Below are 23,657 nucleotides of genomic sequence, written 5' to 3'. Positions count from 1 at the left end.
ATACCTCAGTTAAGACTGACAGTGAAGATCCAATTTACAAACATTTATAGATCCTCTAGCATGCATGTGTGCTCAAAATCCACAGAACGAATGCAGCCTGCCATGTACTTTTATGTGGCCCTCAAGATGCTGGATTACAACTCTGATATTCCTCAGCATTAGACATAATGGCTAGAGCCGATGAGAGTAATACAGTAATATCTAGAAGGCTTCAGTTTGTTCTGTTCAAACCAGATAGTGGGGTTTGAATTTAGATACACAGATTGTGGGTATGTCTGACTTTCAAGTGTTCTTTAACCTTTCCCCAACTTCAGAATGACAAATTCTATTGGACAGCAATTCTCATTATCTATAATCCACATGTCGGATAATTCAAAGTGATGGAAGTTATCATTCAATAGCATCTGGGGCCCAAAACTGGGTAAAAACTAAAGAGCATCAACCACTATGTAAAAAAGTTTTAGTTAGACCTCTGTAACCACAGGTTTTCTGTCCATGGATTCAACAGCTCGGTGAAAGCAGCCATAAGGCTGATGTGGCCCACTCCAGTCCCTACATTTCCTCCTTTGTCTCCTGTCTTACTGAAAAAAATTTCAACACCATTGGCATTAGGAGAATAGTGAAGGAGGGCTAGAGAAGCATACACTTTAGATGTTGCATTGCAGTAGTGTGTAGTAACCATGCAATGAACAAAGATTGGGCTAGGAAAGAGCAGGCTCCTGCTCAATTCAATCCTACTGTAATCATGTGTTACTGCCTAAAACAGACAAGGTGAAGTGGTCACTTCAGAATCCTTTCCTGTGCATGCATGGACATTAAAACAGAGGAAACGGGAGTGGAAATGTCTGCTTCACCAGCTATCTACAGCTTGTTAAAAAAACATAGGTCTACAAGTTTAGCTACCTGTGAATCCACACTTCCTCCAATGGAGAATGGGGCTTAGTCTTGACATGTGATTGTGAAAGAACCTAAAGTTAATCAGTTTATAATAAAGATTTGTGAGTCTTCTCATTCAAAAGGAAATTAACAAGTAACACATTTTTAGAGGGTAAACTTCCTCATGGATTCAATTGCCCCTTTCCAATGAATTTTTCTTCGAACAGCCCTCTAACATGCAGAGGACTTCTTAATTCCAGCAGTCTCCCAGTTTGCCCTATCAACTTTGTTCACTGTCTTTTTTCTTTTCTCTTTCTTCCCACTCTCATGCCTCATCTCTCCCGCAAGATCACCAGGCTCCATCTAATCTATTTCTCCTGCCTATTTAAATATCCCCTGGCTTCCTTCCTTTTGTCTCTCTCTCTCTCTCTGGTGTCTCTCTCTCCCTCTAGCATCATAATTCTTCAAGTGCATCTGCACTATAGGATTAATGCAGTTTGATGTACTGCCATGGCTCCATGACATGGAATTATGTAGTTTTATAAGGTTTTTAGCCTTCTTTGCCAAAGAGTACAGGTACTTCACCACACTACAACTGGGGAATAAGAATGACTCCAGGAGTCAGATCTTTGAAAAAGGAATAAAAAGTATGTGACTGTAATCTGTTTATTCAAATCATGACAATCTCTAACTGAACTGAATTCAAGGCTACCAAACTGAACTTAATTCAAAACTATCATTATACTTTCCCGTTCCTGTGGCAATAATCCCACATCATCCTCTTCTTTTTCCCCAATCCATATATACTTTATCCATACAGTGGGCCCTTGGTACCTGCTAGAGTTTGGTTAAAGGAGCCCTGTAGATACCAAAATCCATTAATGCTCAAATCACAATCACACAGTAAAAGAGTATCCCTTACATAAAACAGCAAAATCAAAGTTTGCTTTCTGCAATTTGTATCTGTGGATATGGAAAGCAGACTCTATGTGCTTCAGTTGAAACAAAGGAGTTCACCTCATGGATGTACACAATTCAGATTTTATGATTCTCAAACATTTATTTTACCACTTCTCCCTCCCTACCACAAGACAATTGAACATTCTTCAGCTATTAAAAAACTGGATACTGTCAGCTACATTCATAATGGTTAATATCCTATTATAACTCTGCAACATATGTCATTCAATCTAAGTTTACTTTAAAAGATGTAGCTGACTGTTTCCATAGAGACAGCAAACTGTACAGCAGTAGATGTGATGGCAAGTCCATGTCACAAAATGCAGGCATATTTCATAAAGATCTCTGTTGAGATAATGAAATAGGTAGTATCTCTCTATATTAAATGTCCCTGTATCCACATGTATACAAATATATCATTGTGTTGCACATCTGCATGACACTTTGCTATTATTACCAAGGTATCTGGACCTGCTGTTTTAGCTGAAAACAGTAAACATGACTTATGTATATTATAGACGGAATTCTAAATTAAGGAAACATAGTCTGTAGAAGAAAAATCAGGAGACCTTTTTAAGTAATAAGCGGACTACTGGGATTAACAGTATTCACGAATAAATCGGAGATCCATACATTTTGACACAAAAAGTGTGAATATCGAGCTCAATATTTTCAGTGTGGAGTTAAACCTAATATTGAGTTAGACTGGGATTGCATAAAAAATTGAGATCTAAATAATACAAGTAATTTATTGCAGTTTTGGTATTTTCAGTATTTTATTTTTTTCTGACCCATGAGGATCTAAGAACTAAGGTACATGTGCTTTTAAGTTTTATAAATATTCCAAATGTTAAATTGTATGTGCTTCTCGCAGAAGTAGAGGCAGCAGGAGGACATTTTTGCTCCCTGGCTTCAGGTAGGATTTGGCTAAGATTTGGCTAAGATTTGAAACTGAGTGTGGGCTTGGCTCCTGTGGTCAAAGTCTTACTGTTGTGTGACTGTTGTGTTGAAAGAGAGCCAGGTACTTAAGTTGATTGACAGCAGGCATTGTCTCCTGTTAATTGAGTGGCTGGGAAAGCTATATTTGCCAGTGCCACCTTATGTTGATTCATGTAGGAACTAATGACATCGCTAGGCATACTTTTCAAAAGATCACAAATGATTTTCGAGCTCTAAGAACAAAGCTAAAACTGTGTAATGTACATGTCATCTTTTCATCCCTCCTCCCCGTTGTAGGACACGGCTCTACAAGGGCCCAAAAAATAGTACAGGTCAATAACTGGCTCAGAAAATGGTGTCAGGAGTAGCGTTTTGGCTTCCTCGACCATGGCCTACTCTTCCAGGAGGATGGCCTACTGGCAAGTGATGGGGTGCATCTCACACAAGTAGGAAAACATCTTTTTGCTCACAGACTCACAAACCTCATCAGGCGCACTTTAAACTAGATCCACTGGGGGAGGGGAACAACAGCCTGGCAAACACTATATTACCCACGACCACAGGGAACCGTCAAAAGGCTAAACGGAGGGCTGCACAAACACACCAAGGACCAAGTACAGAGAGCACAATAATCCCAAATAAACAGCTCAAGGGGAGGTCACAGGGGGTTACATGTCTTTACACTAATGCACAGAGCATGGGAAATAAGCAAGACGAACTCCAACTCTTACCACAACACCACACATACGATGTCATAGGCATCACTGAAACCTGGTGGGATGACTCTCATCACTGGAATTTAGCCATTGAGGGCTATAACCTCTTTCACAGAAATAGAACAAAGGGGAGAGGAGGGGGAGTAGCTTTATATGTCAAAAACAGTTACGTTGCAGAAGAAATGCAAGACTGTAATCCGGGAAATCAGCTTGAAAGCATCTGGATAAGAATCAAGGGAACCAGGACTCAAAAAGATCTTGTCGTGGGTGTCTACTAAAGACCTCCGAGTCAGGATGAAGGACTTGATGAAGCCTTTTGTCAACAGCTGACCAAACAGGAACAAAGAACAGATATAGTAGTCATGGGCGATTTCAACTATCTTGATATCTGCTGGAAAACAAACTCGGCCAAGAGTACAAAGTCCAACAAATTCCTCACTTGCCTTGCAGTCAATTTTATGGTCCAGAAGGTAGAAGAGACAATAAGGGGATCGGCTACTCTTGATCTAATCTTAACAAATGTGGAAGATCTGATCAATACAGTCGAAGTGGTCAGATCCTTAGGGGCAAGTGACCATGTGCTCCTGCAGTTTGCAATACAAAGGAAGGCTGAAACTAAGACAATTCAAACACGCATTCTGGACTTTAAGAGAGCTGACTTCCAAAAAATGAAGGAATTACTGAGCGGCATTCCATGGACGCCAATATTAAAAGATAAGGGAGTTAAGGATGGATGGGAGTTTTTAAAAAGTGAAATACTCAAGGCGCAAATGCAAACAGTGCCAACAAAGAAGAAAAATAAGACAAGTGCAAAGAAGCCAGAATGGATGTCCTGGGCTGTGGCGCAGGCGGGAGAGCAAGCCAGCTGCAATTAACTGCAATGAATCACTCTGACTAGGAGGTCATGAGTTCGAGGCCTGCTCGGAGCCTATGTTTGTTTGTCTTGTTCTATGTTAAAGGGCATTGAATGTTTGCCTATTATGTGTAATGTGATCCGCCCTGAGTCCCCTTCGGGGTGAGAAGGGCGGAATATAAATGCTGTAAATAAATAAATAAATAAATAAAAACTTCTAACCGAGCTAAGACTCAAAAGTGACATGCACAAGAAGTGGAAAAGGGAAGAAATCACCAAAGAAGAATTCAAACATATAGCCAACTCCTGTAGGGAAAAAGTTTGCAAGGCTAAAGCGCAAAATGAGCTCAGGCTTGCCAGGGACATAAAAACAACAAAAAAGGCTTTTTTCCTTATGTTGGAAGAAAAAGGAAAAACAAGGAGGCAAACAAGGGCTGGGCTGTGGCGCAGGCTATTGAGCAGCTGCAATAAATCACTCTGACCATGAGGTCATGAGTTCGAGGCCAGCCTGTGGCGGGGTGAGCACCCATCAATTAAAAATAAAAAATAGCCCCTGCTCGTTGCTGACCTAGCAACCCGAAAGATAGTTGCATCTATCAAGTAGGAAATAAGGTACCACTTATTAAAAAGGTGGGGAGGCAAGGTTAACTAATTTATGACCTAGAATGAGGAAGTGCCGCCAGAGTGGATGATGAAGCAGCTGCTCCCCCCGTGGCCAGAATCGAACATCCCCTCAGAAGAAGGTTAACTTGCCTCTGCGTCTGTCTGTCTCGGTCTCTGTTTGATGTGTTTATGGGCATTGAATGTTTGCCCTATGTGTGTATAATATGATCCGCCCCGAGTCCCCTTCGGGGTGAGAAGGGCAGAATATAAATACTGTAAATAAATAGGGCCACTGCAAGAAGATGGGGTGATGGTGACAAGGGACAGGGAAAAGGCAGAACTACTTAATGCCTTCTTTGCCTCGGTCTTCTCACAAAAAGAAAGCCATCTTCAACCTCAGCAACATGGAATGGACGAAGGATTGGGGGAAATCCAACCCCAAATAGGGAAACAAGTTGTGCCTCTCTAAACGAATTCAAGTCCCCAGGGCCAGATCAGCTACATCCAAGAGTATTGAAGGAACTAGCGGAAGTTATTTCAGAACCACTGGCAATTATCTTTGAGAGTTCTTGGAGAACGGGAGAAGTCCCAGAACATTGGAGGAGGGCAAATGTGGTCCCTATCTTCAAGGGAAAAAAGAACGACCCAAACAATTACCGTCCGGTTAGCCTCACGTCGATACCAGGCAAGATTCTGGAAAAGATAATTAAGGAAGTGGTCTGCGAACACTTAGGAACAAATGCGGCCATTGCTAATAGTCAACACGGATTTACCAAAAACAAGTCATGCCAAACTAATCTGATCTCTTTTTTCGATAGAGTTACGAGTTGGGTCGATACAGGGAATGCTGTGGATGTAGCGTACCTGAATTTCAGTAAGGCCTTCGACAAAGTCCCCCATGACCTTCTGGCAAACAAACTAGTAAAATGTGGGCTAGACAAAACTATGGTTAGATGGATCTGTAATTGGCTAAGCAAACAAACCCAAAGGGTGCTCACCAATGCTTCATCTTCATCATAGAAAGAAGTGACAAGTGGAGTGCCGCAGGGCTCCGTCCTGGGCCCGGTTCTGTTCAACATCTTTATTAACGACTTAGACGAAGGGTTAGAAGGCACGATCATCAAATTTGCAGACGACACCAAACTGGGAGGGATAGCTAACACTCCAGAAGACAGGAGCAGAATTCAAAACTATCTTGACAGACTAGAGAGATGGGCCGAAACTGACAAAATGAAGTTCAATAGGGACAAATGCAAGATACTTCACTTCGGCAGAAAAAATGGAATGCAAAGATACAGAATGGGGGACGCCTGGCTTGACAGCAGTACGTGTGAAAAAAACCTTGGAGTCCTTGTGGACAACAAGTTAAACATGAGCCAACAATGTGATGCGGCAGCTGAAAAAGCCAACGGGATTCTGGCCTGCATAAATAGGGGTATAGCGTCTAGATCCAGGGAAGTCATGCTCCCCCTCTATTCTGCCTTGGTCAGACCACACCTGGAATACTGTGTCCAATTTTGGGCACCACAGTTGAAGGGAGATGTTGACAAGCTGGAAAGCATCCAGAGGGCGACTAAAATGATTAAGGGTCTGGAGAACAAGCCCTATGAGGAGCGGCTTAAAGAGCTGGGCATATTTAGCCTGCAAAAGAGAAGGCTGAGAGGAGACATGATAGCCATGTATAAATATGTGAGGGGAAGTCATAGGGAGGAGGGAGCAAGCTTGTTTTCTGCTGCCCTGCAGACTAGGACGCGGAACAATGGCTTCGAACTACAGGAAAGGAGATTCCACCTGAACATCAGGAAGAACTTCCTCACTGTGAGAGCTGTTCAACAGTGGAACTCTCTCCCCCGGGCTGTGGTGGAGGCTCCTTCTTTGGAGGCTTTTAAGCAGAGGCTGGATGGCCATCTGTCGGGGGTGCTTTGAATGCGATTTCCTGCTTCTTAGTGGGGGGTTGGGACTAGATGGCCCAGGAGGTCTCTTCCAACTCTACTATTCTATGATTCTAACTAGCTGTGCCCGGCCACGCGTTGCTGTGGCTTATGGGAATCATTTGTTGACCAGGTGGAATAACAGTAAATAGCCTTACAACCTCAAAGGCTGGCTGTTTTTTTCTTATGCAAATCCTTGTTTGGTGAGCTGGAATACAATGGAATAGGCTTGCTGCTTGGAAGGCTGGGTACTTGCATTCTGGGGGAATGGTTTTTTGGCCAATTTGAATTGCAATGAATAGCCTTGCTGCTTCAAAGCTGGCTGCTTTCTATATAGGGGCATCCTTCCTTGGGCAGGTTGAATGGGATGGATTAGCCTCGTGGCTTCAAAACCTGAGGGGTTTCTATCTAGGGGAAATCTTGGTTGGCCAGGTTGAACAGCACTGAATAGCCTTGCTGCTTGCAAGCCTGGCCGCTTTCTACCTTGTGGAATTCTTGGTTGGCCAGTTTGAATAGCCATGAATAATCTCATTGTGGCAAGTAGGGATGCTGTAATTAGTCATCTTGATTAGCATTTAATGGCTTGCAGCTTCAAAGCTTGGCTGCTTCCTCCCTGAGGAAATCCTTTGTTGGGAGGTGTTAGCTGGCCCTGGTTGTTTCCTGTCTGGAATTCCCGTTTTTAGAGCGTTGTTCTTTATTTATTGTCCTGATTTTAGAGATTATATTGTTCTGTATTATTATATCACAGTAATTTTAGATATTATATTTATAGTCTTATATTATCTGCTTAGAACTGGATTAGAGCTGTATAAAATCCACAATGAACTGGATTATATGGCAGTGTGGACTCAAGATAATCCAGTTCAAAGCAGATACTGTGGATTATCCTGCCTTGGCATTCTGGGTTATATAGCTGTGTGGAAGGGCCTTGAGTCTACGCTGACATAGTTCAAATCAGATAATCTGTATTTTATAAGCAGTCTGCCTGTCCTTTGGCCAAGGGGGATGCTAGGAGACAAAGTGGCCCTACTCTTCTAACTGGCAGCAAGGGGAAAAAATAGTTCTTTCTCGTCCTCTAATTTGGACTTTATTTTTCTAGGGTTTTTTGTTTGAAAGACATATTTTGGATTACTATGTCTTTTGTGGCCAAATTTGGTGTGATTTCATTCAGTGGTTTTGTTGTTTACTCCATAATAAAATGCACATTACATACTCAATGCTAAAGTAAATGGGGGTTTAATATAAAAATATCATTTTTCAGTTTTTCCCAAAATTTCCATTATCCACCTCATAAGATGGAAAACATTTACACTTTTGGAAATTCTACCTATCAGTTGGCTGTACGAATGTGAATATTAATCTACTTAAGGTAACATATTGCAGGATACAAATCTGAATACCTAAAATGAATTTTTTTTCCAGAAACATCCAACACAGTTTCAATTACTTCAATTTAAAGTATGAAGTATGAAGGAATATTTTCTTGTTAAATGATCAAGTTGCTATGTGATTAAACTAAAATGAAGGTGAAAATGAGAAGTTGGGAGCAAATAAGTGCACCAAAAAGTAATGAGTACTGATAAACAAAAAGTTCAGACTGATCATATTCATACTGGTTTATAAATGCAAGAGAGGACCCATAAAGCTAAGGTGTAAAAAGGGAGCACATCAAAATGATTAAGATTTTCAAAACACATTAAATGCTAGATTTACATATGTAAGGCAGATTTACATATGTAATGCACTCACCACAGAAACAGGTATAGATATTAGGAACTTGGGGTGAAACGTTTTGACAAGCAGGACATCGCCAACCACTGTTGCCATCTGCAAATAAAAGGGCATTATTTTAGGATACATCTGATCACCTTAAATATCTAAATCACTGAAACAACATATTTATTAAAGTGTCGTGTACTATATTAACATATTTGTGATGCATAAAAGTACCCAAGATAATCATACAATACAATTTATTAAACTGTTTGGAAGATATTGCATGATTGTAAAAACGACTTTTTTTCAATACATTTAGGATGAGGAAGGGAATACTAACCTTCAGTCTGTGCTGCTGGAGATCTTGCCCACTTCTTTATGCAGCTCAGGTGAAATACATGATAACAATTCTGGCAGCTCCATACTGAAGCTACCACACGGATCACCTCACAACAAACCATGCATTCATATTTTTCTGAGGTAAGCTGCTCTATCAGAGACCCTAAGAAAGAGAAATTCAGTAATATTCCTCAAATATTCACACAATAACATGTTTGAGCAATAAACACATGCTTTGCATATTGAAGTCAAACAAATCTATTTAACATGCTTCACTAATTAGTGTATGCCAACTGTTTTCAAGACATATTCTTTTATTTTTTTAATATCACCTTGTATAACTATCCCCCTCAATGCCACAGCCATAACTGTATTCAAAATCAAAACATCTTCACGAATTCCCTAAAGGAACAGGATCCTTCTTGTTGTTTTAAGAGTTAGCAGATATATTCAAAGCCAAATGAAATTCCTATAAAAAATCAGACCATTGTGTGTATACAACAACTAGCCCTAAGGAATTTATTTATTTGCAATGCATCTGAGACAGCTAACCTGTAATGGCTCAGCTAGGTAGCCCCTCAAATAGTACATCTGGTTATAGTTCAAATTCTTCCAATGTTTTTTTTCAGTCCTGAACTTCTTGTTGCATATAAGACAGCAAACATTACTGGGCAATTCACAAACAACAACATATTTCAAGTACTGACACAAGGATACCTTTTATCTAAAGCTTACATACTTTTTCATCATTGCAGCAGGGGTCCAGTTTTTCTGCAAGTATTTTTTCAGATATGCAGTTCAGCTGAAATTGCTATCAAAGAGCAGGCACTGTCAGAACATCAGCTTGCTCAGCAGTACAACAAGGATGAAGGATTTCACACAGCAGTGCAGCTGCCATTTCAATATTAGGGCAGCACCTTCCCAAGTATTGCACTGATAAAATGGCATTGCATCCCACGTGTTTTAAAAAGTGCAGTTTCAATTGATTCTCAACTCAGCAACAGAATCTTGCAAACTTGCTAGACAACCCGAGGAAGGCATTGCCTAAAATTCAGGATATACTCTAACATAGCACCAAAAAGGCCATCCGTTTGGCCTCACCATTGTCCCGCAAGAATTAAGAGCACACCCATGGCATGTACTCAAATACTTCCCAGCAGCTTGACATTTCCAGATCTGTCACTTTGGGAACGTTGTTCTGCCAAAGAAGCTTTTTAGCCATTACCAATCTTTCACTGAGAGTTTCTGTTAAGTTTCCAGGGAATCTTAGTGTTTCCCAGGACATGCTGACAATCACCAGTTTATTATGTGGAAAGCAACAAGGTTCACTATTTATCATATCTAAATGATAAGAAATAAGAAAATTAAAGCTTTGTGACTTACTAGCTCATCATGTTTCTTTGTCTATGGGTGCATATTATAACACTACAAATCTCAGCCATATGTGATGACAAAGTAGTTTGCTCAATTGTTATCTTTCCCCTCCTTTCTACACTCTGCATAATAAAACTAACTTTTTTTTTCGTGTCAGGAGCAACCGGAGTTGCTTCTGGAGTGAGAGAATTGGCCGTCTGCAAGGACGTTGCCCAGGGGACGCCCGGATGTTTTGATGTTTTATCATCCTTGTGGGAGGCTTCTCTCATGTCCCCGCATGGAGCTGGAGCTGATAGAGGGAGCTCATCCGCACTCTCCCCGGGTGGGATTCGAACCTGGCAGCTTTCAGGTCAGCAACCCAACCTTCAAGTTACGAGGCTTTTATCCCCTTGGCCACCGGGGGCTCCAGTTATAAAACTAACTGCCGGGTAGGAAGGCCTTCAATCCCGATTTGAACACCTCTATTGGGAAACTTACCTGTATGAGTTTCCTTGCTCTTTGGTGCATCCGTTTTTTTCCAGCGCCTGTTTTTATATGCATCGTGAAAGAGAGGTTTTCTCCCATCATATGCAGATGTTTCACACACTGTTTGTGTTTGTGCCACAGTCACAGAGTTTGAACCTCTTTCACGGAGCACAGATTCTTTCCTCTTGTCACTGCTGCGTTCTTTGGGAGGATGGGGAAGGGATGCATTCTTAACATGTTTCGCAGTTTTACTCCTGGATGTGTCTTGTCTTTTGCCAGTGTCCTTATTCCACATAGGATCCCTAAAGTATCTGTTTCCAAGTGGATACTTCCTCCGTGCAATACTATTGTCAGAAAAGCCATCGGACACCACTTTTCCAAAAGATGTTTCAGAAGAGTCCGACTGAATCATATCTACTGCTGGTACGTTATCAAAGGCCTTGTCCTTCCATTTAGGGGCTATTCTTTTCTCCCTTTCAGGTGGATGTTTCTCCTTTTCTTTCAACCCTCTTCCACGCGAATGCATCAAATATGTCTTCTTTGGCTTTGCTCCTCTGCTATCTGCAGTAGCAGTCTCTTTCTCACTATCAGAAGAGTTATCGCTGTAGTCTCTAGGATTCATCCTCCGCCCTGGAACCAATCTGGTATCTAGACATGAAGGATCTTCTGACATTCCTGCAGAGGTGTGCTTCATCTGGTTTTTGCCATGCGCTCTATCATTCCTTGATCTCTGCCACCGCTGGCTATGTAGGCTGCGGCCTTTGCTTTTACCCATACTGCTGAACAGGGGAGCATCTGACTGGCCTCTACGCTGGTTCTCCGGACTGTAAAAAGCCCGCTGATCTGCAGAAGGGCTGTCATATTTACTGTGCCTTGGCTGAATAGGAGGCGGTATAGTTCTGCCTGAATCCGGATCCAACTCTAGCGTAGACTGTCTGCTCCAATTTAGACCAAAAGTTTGCCTTTCCCGTGGAATGAAGTCAGTTGCATCTGGATTTAACACCCCTAAGAAAAAGAAAAGAAAAATACAGACAGAATAGCTGGGCCCAATAATGTCAAAATAGCCCTTGGTATATGACTCTAGGCTTTGGGAGAAAGACTACAGAGAGATAATGCACTGCAATAAGATGGCATTTTTTTAGTGCAAGGAAGAATTATATTGACTGTTCTCCTTGATAAAGAATATTTAAAATAGTGTGAGCATTCCCCCAGCCAAATGATATGTGTTAAAACATAGCATTATGTCCAATGACTGCAAACACTAAAGAGCTAGCATGCTGTGAGTTTTCCGGGCTGTATGGCTATGTTCCAGAAGCATCAGACCTCACAACCTCTGAGGATTCCCGCCATAGATGTGGGTGAAACAGCAAGAGAAAATGCTTCTGGAACATGGCCATACAGCTCAGAAAACTCACAGCAACCCAGTGATTCTGGTCATGAGAGCCTTTGACAACAGACCAAAGAGATATTTCCCTCCCTACAGTATAGTATATGAAGCATATTTCCAGAGTGTATCAGTCACATCCTATACAAATACCCCTGGATTAATACTGTTTCATTTGTTCACTGCCACACTCTTAATACAGGCAGTCTCAGAGTTACAAACATCCAGCTAACAAATGGCATAGTTAATAATGGGGGTGAGACAACAGGAAGTGAAAGAAATCTGCACCTCAGAAGGGAAATTCACTCCTCATAGAGTTACCATGGGGAAAAAGTCTCAACTGAAGCTTTATCACCAATCCATGTTTCCACAACAAGCCAAATTTGTCAAAATCCAATGATCGCAGGGACAGAAAGTGAGGGGAAATCTTGTAAATAGGGGCAAAGACAGCAAAACAAAAAACAAAGGGTTGTTAACCCTTCTCTATACTATCCAAAGCTATATATCTAAAGGAAAGACAACCAGCATTGAAGTGATGCTCCTATGCCAGTGGTTCTCAACCTAGGGTCCCCAGATGTTTTCAGCCTACAACTCCCAGAAATCCCAGCCAGTTTACTAGTTGTTAGGATTTCTGGGAGTTGAAGGCCTAAAACATCTGGGAACCCCAGGCTGAGAACCACTATTATACACCATCAACTCCGCTGGACTGGCCACGTTGTCTGAATGCCCGATCACTGTCTCCCAAAGCAGTTACTATACTACCAACTCAAGAACAAAAACCGGAATGTTGGTGGACAGGAAAAGAGATTCAAAGATGGGCTTAAAGCTAACCTTAAAAACTGTGGCATAGACACCAAGAACTGGAAAGCCCTGGTCCTTGAGCACTCTAACTGGAGATCAGCTGGAATTTGAAGAGGCACAAATGGAGGGCAAAAGAGAAAAACATGTCAAAAAAAAAGACGCATCAAGCCAACCCTTACTGGGACCGCCTTCCACCTGAAAAATGATATCCTCACTATGGAAAAACATGCAGGTCAAGAATAGGGCTCTACAGTCACCTACATATCTACCGCCAAGACTCTACACTTGGAAGGCCATCATACTCGGACAACGAGGGATTGTCTAAGTATATATAAAGCTGGAGTTACACTTAGTAATAATACTAATACTAATATTAATAATACTTAGTAATAATACTAATAAAAAACTTTATTTGTATCCTGCCCCATCTCCCCAAGGGACCCGGGGAGGCTCTCAGCATAATAAATACAGTAACATCTACACACATAATAAAAGTGAAAGTGTGTATATGTGTATGTGGCGGAGGTGTCCACTTACAGAGAAAACCTCCCGTCTCCACAAACAGGCTATACAGTGTTCCCTCACTTATCGCTGGGGTTAGGTTCTAGGACCACCCGCAATAAATGAAAATCCGTGAAGTAGGGATGCTACATTTATTTTAATATTTATACATTATTTTAGTAGTTATACACTATTTTAAGTCTTTATCAACTAATCCTGTGTTGATAAATCACCTCCTTCTCCTCCCATTGCTGCTTGGGCTCCTTTTCCTTCTCTTCGGCTTCGCCTTCCTCAGGCTGTAAATTGTAATTTTTTTATGATTTATAATAGTCTTTTAGAGTTTCTTGAAAAACCGTGAAACAGTGAATCAGTGAAAAGTGAACCACGAAGTAGTGAGGGAACACTGTAGTTCCAAGTGCTGAGAAGCCTCCAAGGGCACTCCCTCCACTGACATGTCAGGTTATAGCGAGCGCCATGAACATGTAGACCAAACGCTGCCAATATCCTCCACAAACACTACGGCCCACCACCCAAGGAATGCTTTCATTCAAGGTCAATTTCATCCTAGATTTTACATGTTTCCTCCACCGCAGTCAGGGATCCAGGGTTCCTTTCTCTCTCCATTTGCATGACCCCGCCCACTGTCTCTCCCTTAACTCTTTCCTACTCTTTTCAACTCTGTCTGCATAAGAAACAAAGGAGAACTGAGCAGCAAGTGAACATACTGGAGGAGTTTGGGGGATTGAGTCCACATGGTGGAAGGTGTAGTTCACCCTGCATCAACACAGCACAGTGACCCCCCCCCCCCCCACTGACAATGGACCTGGACCACATTAGGCACACATAACCCCAATAACCAAAGAAAAATACTGTAGAGGTTTGGGGGGAATTTACCTTGATTTGTAGCCATTGTTGGTACTGGGATTTAAATTTCACCTTCAATCAAAGAGCACTCTGGACCCCATCAATGATAACCCTGGACCTAACTTGGCATACAGAACCCCAATGACCGACAAACCACACAGGAGGGCTTCAGGGGAAATTCCCCTTGATTTATAGGAATTATAGTTCACCTACAACCAGTGAGCACTGCAAATGCAAACAACAATGGATCTGCACCAAATCTGGCAGGCATACCCAATATGCCTAAATTAGAAAACTGGTGGATTTGGGATGGAATTGGCCTTGACATTTGTTAGTAGTAGGTACCAGGATGTATAGTTCACCTGCAATCAAAGAGCACTCCAAACCCCACTGATGATGGACCTGGCACACAGAACCCCCATGACCAACTGAATGTACTGGAGGGATTTGATGGCACTGATCCACCATAGTGGGAGTTGTAGTTCATCTGGCAGCCAGAGAGTCCCCTGAACCCCACCCGATGGTGCATCTAGAGAAAACTTGCCCAACATAACAAACTTTAACCACTGATTTAGTTTCAGGGATTTAATCTGGCAGGATATGGGTTGTAGTACACCCACAGCCTTATGCACTTTGGAAAATAAAAAAAATGACTTCTTCTAATAACCTGGGCAATACCGGGTACCCAAGCTAATATATCAAATAAAATAGACAATAATACATCAGAGCAATATAAAAACAAAAGTAAATACCATTAACAATAAAAATTATAAACATTAGTTAAAACACTGCCACTTCTATGAAATAAAAGGGGACTACTACTCAAGTCGATGAGTATCCATATAAACAGAGGTCTCATCCAACATTGCAGTACATTACAAATGTCCCTGTTCAGACTTACATACAAATTCAACTAAAGAACAAACCTACAAAACCTGTCTTATTTGTAACTTGGGGACTGCCTGTACGTCTTCTGCTGAACTTATCTTGTTTTTCCAGTAACAAACACATTACCCTCTTCTCACTGGCACTCTATTCCATGGATGCATTCAAAATGCATGATTCATACAAACAAAGCAGCCAGCCGGCAAACGGCAAAGTATACTTTCAAGGAGAAGCAGAAAGGGACGGATTCCTGTTTGGGAAGTCTTCCTGTTTCCAAGTGATTTCTTCACCACTGCATTTTATTATTTTTTTGACGAAGCCTGGGAGACAATGCAGCGCCTCCATACTGCACTGCAACTGTGTTGAGGAGAGCAACCAGTTGTTTTGAGGAGGATTCCAGGGTCCCTTCCTTCTACACAGCCGTGGAAAATCCACATTGGACAGGATTATATAGCAGTGCAGACACAGATAACCAAGAACAAAGCAGATATTGTGAATTATCTGCCTTGATATTCTGGGTTATATGGCTGTGTGGAAGGGCTCTAAGCCTCTTTAGCCCCTTCCACACAGCTGTGGAAAATCCATCTTGAACTAAACTAATATACGGCAGTGTGGATTCAGATAACCCAGTTCAAAACAGATATTGTAGATTATCTATCTGCCTTATATTCTGGGTTATGTGGCTGTGTGGAAGGGGCCTGTGAGGTGTAATCATTGCAATATAAGAGACCCCCCCCCCCCCCCTTAGGACCGTTCTACACAGCCATATAAACCCAGGTTACCAAGGCAGAAAATCCCACAATATCTGCTTTGAACTGGGGCCCCTTCCCACAAAGATGAATAAAACGCCAGATTATATGCTTTGAACTGGAATATATGGCAATGTGGACTCAGATATCACAGTTCAAAGCAGATATTGTGGGATTTTCTGCCTTGATGTTCTGGGATATAGGGCTGTGTGGAAGGGCCCAGAGTCCACACTTCCATATATTCCAGTTCAAAGCAGATAATGTAGAATGTTATTCAGTTATGTGGAAGGGGCCCTAATTAAAAACCACCAGTGTTGACATGGTGCCTGCTCCTTTTGCGTCAAGCAGGGGCTCCTTTTGAGGGAGAGAAGCACTGCAGCAACCAGCCAGAACAGACCCCCCCCCCCCCCATTTTGATATTCTCCAAAGCGGGTCTTCCCTGTGGAGTGGCGCAAGGCGCAGTTAAGAAGGGCGCGAAGACGTGCCCAAAAAGCAACAGGGACAGAACAGCCGCAGTTGCGCCCGTTCTTCCCGTCACTTTGGGCGGGAAATAGGCTCCCGGCGGCGCCAGGAGGCCGCGGAGTTCCCTCAAGGGACGCGGCTCCCTTCCCGCTCGCCAGGCCGGGACCCCTCGCTTACCTGAGTTGGGCAACGCCGCCTCCGCCATCCCCCGCGGCCCACAGGCAGCAGCAACAGCAGCAGCGCTTGCCTTCCTGCCTTCCTTCCCGCCCGGGAAGCCAGCAAGAGAGACTGCGGGGCCCTCAGCCGCCACTCGCAGGCCCCGCCTCCGCTCCGCAGCGCCCCCTGCCGGACAACGAGACGAATAATAAGGCTGTAATGATAATAATAATGATGATGATGATACTGAGGCGAGAGTGGGGCCGCCTGAGGAGAAGGCTGGCGCATGGCTCTTCGGGCGCCCAATGGCCGCCGAGGGAGGCAGCGCGCGCACGCAGTGATTGACAGCCCCCTCAACTGTCTCAAAGTCCAGGAAGGCTAGCCCAAAGTCACCAAAGGAGACAAAGGCCCCCTTCTACACTGCCATGTACAATCCAGATTTCCAGAAATCCGGAACAGGGACATTTTGAGTGTAACTCCAGCCAAATACACATAGCTTTGGACAGTAAATAGGAATGCAGTGATTTACCACCTTATCACATTGAGAAATTATCATCCGGTTAGCCTCACCTCAATACCAGGCAAGATTCTGGAAAAGATCATTAAGGTCTACAAACATTTAGAAATGAATGCGGTAATCGCTAATAGTTATGGGTTTATGGATTTATCAGACTAATACCTGGCTGCTCTAAATGAATTCAAGTCCCCAGGGCCTGATCAACTAAACTGGGCACCTCAATAAAAGGGAGATGTTGACAAGCTGGAAAGTGTCCAAAGGAGGGCAACTAAAATGATCAAAGGTCTGGAGAACAAGCCCTATGAGGAGCGGCTTAAAGAACTGGGCATGTTTAGCCTGCAGAAGAGAAGGCTGAGAGGATACATGATAGCCATGTACAAATACGTGAAGGGAAGTCATAGGGAGGAGGGAGCAAGCTTGTTTTCTGCTGCCCTGCAGACTAGGACACGGAACAATGGCTTCAAACTACAAGGAAGGAGATTCCACCTGAACGTTAGGAAGAACTTCCTGACTGAGAGAGCTGTTCGACTGTGGTGGAGCTCCTTCTTTGGAGGCTTTTAAGCAGAGGCTGGATGGCCATCTGTCGGGGGTGCTTTTGAGGCGGGAGGTTAAGGAACCCCAGGAAATACCATATATGGGCAGAGATGGCGACAGCTAGCGACCCGGGTGCATAAACTCACAGAAACATGTGACTTCTGGGAAATCATGTGTTTCTGAAGAAATGAAAGCTAAAGATAAACAAACAGCGCATGCGTACGCAGGCGCTCTGAAAGATTTGTGAGCACGGCACAAAAAGAGTGCAGCCGGCCTGCTGGTCAGCATTGATTGGGCAGCGTCACAACTCTAAGCCAATGAATTTGCTTGTGGGCGGGCATAACCCGAACCCTGTAGTGTGTATAAATGTTTACTCAGCCTGCCACTGGGCGTTCTCCCTGGAGAGGCACTTACTTTGTGCTAGGGGGAACCCTAGTGGCCATTAGCGAAATAAAACTGCTTTCTTGGAATTCCTTCAGTTGTCCGTCCTCCATTCCTCCACTGCGCCCAACAAGAACCGGAGCACAAAGGTTCCGCTACATTTTCTGGTGACCCCGACGTGATTTTTTCCTATAAGACGGGCCAGGAGATTGGAGACGGATCCCGTTGGCGGGACGGCCTCAACTCAGCGGTGGGGGCCTGAGGCAACTACCGTGAGACGAGAAGGGGCCCCTGAATATTACACGACCGGCTGCGGTACTTGCCTCTGATGCCAACGCCGACTGACGGTGGAAGCTGCAACACCAGCAAGGTTCCATAGAAACCAGCTAGGAGGAAGAGGATCCAGGGAAAAAGCCCAGGGGCGAAGGTTGGTCCGACGTCTACAGAAATCTGGCAAGTATAGGGGTTTGCATGAGATATTAAGGGAACGCCAGCGCTGGGAGGGACAAAAAAAAGTTCCCAGGGAGGTAGAAAGGGGTTCTGTCTTGTGTTTCCTGACGCATGCCATTGAGTGGCCAGGTGCCCAGGCCAGGACAGTCCCCTCTATTAGGCAGGATGGGAGGGAAAAATTCAAAGAGCTCCACTCCCTTACAATGCATCTTAGATAATTTTGGCTCTTTTGCTAACAGAGCCGTAGCAGGGAATCCAAGGGACCTGAGAGATTATAGACTGAGAAATTTGTGTCAGGGAGAATGGCCAGAGTTTGGTTTAGGTTGGCAAGTAGAAGGAACGTGGGATCTGAAACTGATCCGAACAGTGGAAGAATATTGTGCTGTGAATCATCCGAACCAGTGGGTCTATATTGCTACGTGGGAACGGGTAGTTAGAGAAGATCCAGGTTGGGTTCGACAGTGCAGGAATGGCAAATGTATGGTGGTGAAGAAGGAGGGGAAAAAGAAGGAAGTTTTCCAATCCAATGAGGAGGACTACCCAGATTTACAGTTGAGTGTACAGGCTAGACAACAGGAATTATTGCCGCCACCCTTGCCACCGCCCCCCCCACCCCAGGGAACAGCCCCCGGTGCACCTACACTAGGAACGAGACCCCCACCCTACTCTTCGGAGTCAACCGAAGCGGCCAAGAAACACTATCCTAGCCTAGAAAAATATCAGGAGGAAACAAAGGAAAAAAAGAAGTCACAACGGATGCCCAGTGATGCTTCTCCGGCACAAACTCGGAGACATGGAGCTCCGGTGTGGTCTGGTGATTCACCGACCGGACCGGCCCTCCAGATGCCCTTGAGAACGGTGCCTGTGATAAACAACAGGAATGAGATAGTTCAAGCATACCAGGTAGTGCCTTTCAGTAGTAGTGACATTTTGAATTGGAAAAATAATACTCCACCTTATAGTGAAGAACCCCAAGCTATGGCTAGGCTATTGGAAGGGATTATGGCAACCCATAATCCCACCTGGCAAGATTGCAGACAATTGTTGAATATGTTGTTCACATCAGAGGAGAGAAGAGCAGTGTTGAATAATGGGGTAGCCATAGCCCAGGTTGGTGCCCCACAAGATGGTGATGCAGCCGAGTGGGGAGCACAGAGGTTTCCTGTGGAAATAGATCCCCAATGGGACACCGCAGAAGAAGGACATTTGCAGAGACTGAGAGGATTCCAGCGTATATTGGTAGAAGCGGTAAAGAGGGGCCCGCCGCGACCCGTCAACATTGTAAAAATTCAGGGAGTGGTACAGGAAAAATCTGAGTCACCAACAGCCTTTTTGGAAAGGCTGGAGGCAGCATATAGAAAGTATAGCCCATATAATTTGGAGGATGAAAACGGTAGGAGGGCGATTCAACAGTCTTTTATCAGTCAAGCGGCTCCTGACATCCGGAGAAAGATTCAAAAGCAACCAGGATTTCTAGGAAAGACTATGAATGAATTGTTGGCACTCGCAGATCAAGTTTATATGGCGAGGGACCAGGTAGAAGAAGAGAAGAAGGACAGGAAGAAGAAGCAGGAATACCAAGCATTAGTTACCATGATGGAACAAAGTGCAAGTGGACAGAGAGGAAGAGGAGGATATGCCAGAGGGGGACAAGGAGGAAGAAGAGGGCCCCCTCGGAGGTTAGGTCGAGACCAATGTGCTAAATGTAAGAAGTTTGGACACTGGAAAGGTGAATGCCCAGAAGGAAGAGAAGGAAGTCAGGAAGGACCGAGAGAAAGAGGAAGGCCTGAGAGAGGAAGAAACCCAGGAAGGGGAAGAGGGCGTGGGAACTACGTACCTTTTCCTGCAAGAGAGGTGATAGCTGCAGCAGCTGTGATGGAAGAAGAATGGGAAGATATGGATGGAGGAGAGGAATGAGGAAGCCAGGCTCTTGTTTTGTTGGACCCCGGGGAGCCGATGGTCACACTTGAAATCGGGGACCAACAATTGGACTTTTTAGTGGACACAGGTGCCGAAAAATCAGTAGTAAATACAAAAATTAGTCCACCAACTCGGGAAACTACGAAAGTAATAGGGGTGTCTGGGAAGACCCAGAAGTGCCCCTTCCTTAAGGAACGCACCTGCAATCTGGCCGGACATCAGGTCAAGCATAAGATGTTATATCTCCCAGACTGCCCAGTCCCTTTATTGGGAAGGGACATTTTATCAAAATTACAAGCACAACTCCAGTTCATGAAGAATGGACAAGTGGAGCTATCATTTCCCATGGAAGAGGAATGGAGACTGTTTCAAGTTAGGATTTTTACTGAAGAAATACAATGGCCATGGCATGAGACTCCTTTAGTGTGGGCAGAAGATAATCCTCCAGGATTAGCTAAATATGTTCCACCGGTGGTGGTGGAAGTGAAAAGAGGAATGGGACCCATATGTAAGCCACAGTATCCCGTCAGTCGAGAGGCAGTGCAGGGGATCAGAAAGCATCTAGAGCGACTTCTGCAGCATGGGATATTGGTACCATGCAGTTCCCCATGGAACACGCCCCTGCTCCCAGTCAAGAAACCAGGAGGACAAGGAGAATATCGCCCAGTTCAAGATTTGCGGGCTGTAAATCAAGTCACCGTTCCCCTAACCCCGGTAGTGCCAAATCCATACATCATGATGAGTCTAGTACCAGCATTTGCCAAATGGTTTACTGTATTGGATTTAAAGGATGCATTCTTTTGCATTCGATTGGCCCCTGTATCCCAACCGATCTTTGCTTTCCAGTGGGAATCTCAGCAGTCAGGGCAAAGGACCCAGTATGTTTGGACACGCCTTCCTCAGGGGTTCCGGGACAGCCCGACCATTTTTGGTCAAGCCCTGGCCAAAGACTTACAGGATTTTGTAATACCTAAAGAAGAGGGAATTTGGCTTCAATATGCAGATGACCTGCTTATCGCTTGCCGGACACTAGGGGGCTGTAAAGAGCATACTTTGAGATTTCTCAAGACATTGGAAGAAAAGGGTTACAAAGTGTCAAAGAAAAAGGCCCAGTTGTGCTGTCCCACGGTGAAATATTTGGGGTTCCATCTGACCGAAGGAAAGAAGATGTTAGGAGCTGAAAGAAAGGAAGTTGTTTGTGCCATCCCCACTCCCAGCACCCGGCGACAGGTGCGGGAATTTTTGGGATCAGCAGGATATTGTAGACAGTGGATCCCCAACTACGCCGTGTTGGCTAAGCCACTGTACCAGGCTACGAGAGGTGGAAGAGAAGATCCATTTGAGTGGACAGAAGAATGTCAACAGGCATTTAAGGCATTAAAAGAAGCATTGATGTCATCTCCAGCATTAGGACTGCCCGATTTGGAAAAACCATTCACTCTGTTCGCTGCAGAGCGGGAAGGAACAGCGGTTGGAGTATTGACCCAACCACTAGGTTCATGGCAAAGGCCGATTGCCTACTTGTCAAAGCAATTGGACACAGTGGCTCGTGGATTGCCACCTTGCCTGAGGGCTGTGGCAGCATCAGTAGATTTAATCAAAGAAGCGAATAAATTGACCCTAGGACAGCCACTGACAGTTAAGGTGCCCCATAGCGTTAAGGCACTGTTAGACATTAAGGGACCGCGCTGGCTCACAAGTGAGAGGTTAATGAAATATGAGGGATTGTTGTGTGACAACCCACTGGTGACCCTGGAGACTTGCTCCACTCTGAATCCGGCCACCTTGCTCCCGACTCCAGGAGACACCACGATCCATCAGTGTGCCCAGGTGATGGATGAGGTATTCTCCAGTCGACCGGATTTGAAGGATGTGCCACTAACTAAGGTGGACGACACTCTGTTCACAGATGGAAGCTCCTTTATGGAAAATAATCAAAGACACTCAGGTTATGCGGTTGTTCGGTGGGGGGGAGAGACGCTGGAAGCAGAGTCACTGCCCCCGGGGACTTCTGCCCAGAAGGCCGAATTGATTGCCCTGACCCGAGCGTTGGAATTGTCAAGCGGAAAGCGGGTTAACGTCTACACAGACTCAAAATATGCCTTCACCACCCTCCACGCACACGGAGCACTGTACAAGGAGCGCGGGCTCCTCACGTCTGGAGGAAAGTGCGTAAAACATGCTGGAGAGATTGTGGATCTCCTGGAGGCGGTTTGGAAGCCAAGGCAGGTGGCTGTGATGCATTGTAAAGGGCACCAACGTGGAGACGATCCCGTAGTGCAAGGAAATAGGCAGGCTGATCTGGCAGCCAAAGAGGCAGCTAGGCTGCCCTACATTGAACATCAGGTAATGGCCCTACAGGTAGAATTAACTGAACATAACATTACATATACACCAGAGGAAGAAGAATGGGCCTTAAAGGAGAAGGGTCAGTGGTCAGGAGAACTCATAGTGATGCCAGACGCCCGTGTCTACGTCCCTAAGGACTTGGCATGGCACTTAGTCCAACACATGCACCAAAACACACATTTAGGAAAAATGGCATTGGCAAATCTGCTAGGACGACAGTTGTATATCGATGGATTACATAGCCTAACGGCAGCAGCAGCCCGAAGATGCTGGACATGTATCAAAAATAACCCCAGAGAAGGACCCCTCAAGCCACCAGGAGTCCAACATGTGGGTGGGGTACCCTTTGAAGCTTTAGTCACTGACTTTACAGAAATGCCCCCATACAAAGGATACAAATATTTACTGGTGTTCGTGGACACATACACAGGATGGGTGGAGGCTTACCCTACAAGGACTGAGAAGGCTGTAGAGGTGTCAAGAGCTCTAATGAAAGATGTTATTCCCAGATTTGGCATACCCTTAGAAATTGGATCAGATAATGGCCCCGCATATATTCAACAGGCTGTGCAAGGATTATGTAGAATTTTGGGCATAAAATGGAAGTTACATTGTGCATATAGACCCCAATCTTCTGGAAAAGTGGAAAGAATGAATAGGACATTAAAGGCTCAGCTTGGGAAACTTTGCCAAGAGACAGGATTGCCGTGGACGGTGGTTTTGCCCATGGCATTATTAGGAATCAGATGTACACCACACAAACGGACAGGACTCTCCCCTTTTGAAAGACTCTATGGACGACCCCCTTTGAACTTGAAGGGAGCCTTAGAGACAGGAGCTGAGCAGCACCTCATAGGAGAGAAACAGACATTGGCCCAGGTTCAGGCTTTGGGCAGACAAATGCAGCAGTTAGAAAAATACATTTCTGAATT

At 44.3% G+C, this 23,657-nt stretch overlaps 1 protein-coding gene across 4 annotated transcripts in view; it reads right to left on the bottom strand.

Moving 5' to 3' along the window:
• Positions 1-16,817, bottom strand: part of nfx1 (nuclear transcription factor, X-box binding 1) — a 58,191-nt gene extending 41,374 nt beyond the window's left edge. For 2 of the 4 annotated variants that reach the window (XR_010006195.1, XR_010006196.1), the window contains exons 1-4: positions 16,596-16,817; positions 10,785-11,777; positions 8,935-9,096; positions 8,628-8,705 (exon numbers count right to left, since the gene is read on the bottom strand). Coding sequence is in view for 2 of the 4 variants with exons in the window: in XM_008108877.3 (XP_008107084.1) it covers positions 8,628-8,705; positions 8,935-9,096; positions 10,785-11,777; positions 16,596-16,623 (1,261 nt within the window). In the remaining 2 variants the exon portion in view is untranslated. The remainder of the gene's footprint in view (positions 1-8,627; positions 8,706-8,934; positions 9,097-10,784; positions 11,778-16,595) is intronic. The other 2 variants (XM_008108877.3, XM_003219820.4) reach the window with 2 other exon arrangements.
• Positions 16,818-23,657: the final 6,840 nt, after the last annotated feature.

This window comes from Anolis carolinensis, chromosome 4 (genome assembly GCF_035594765.1).
Source record: "Anolis carolinensis isolate JA03-04 chromosome 4, rAnoCar3.1.pri, whole genome shotgun sequence".
In the NCBI taxonomy this organism is placed as follows: Eukaryota; Metazoa; Chordata; class Lepidosauria; order Squamata; family Dactyloidae; genus Anolis; species Anolis carolinensis.
This window is presented reverse-complemented; position numbering and strand designations above follow the sequence as displayed.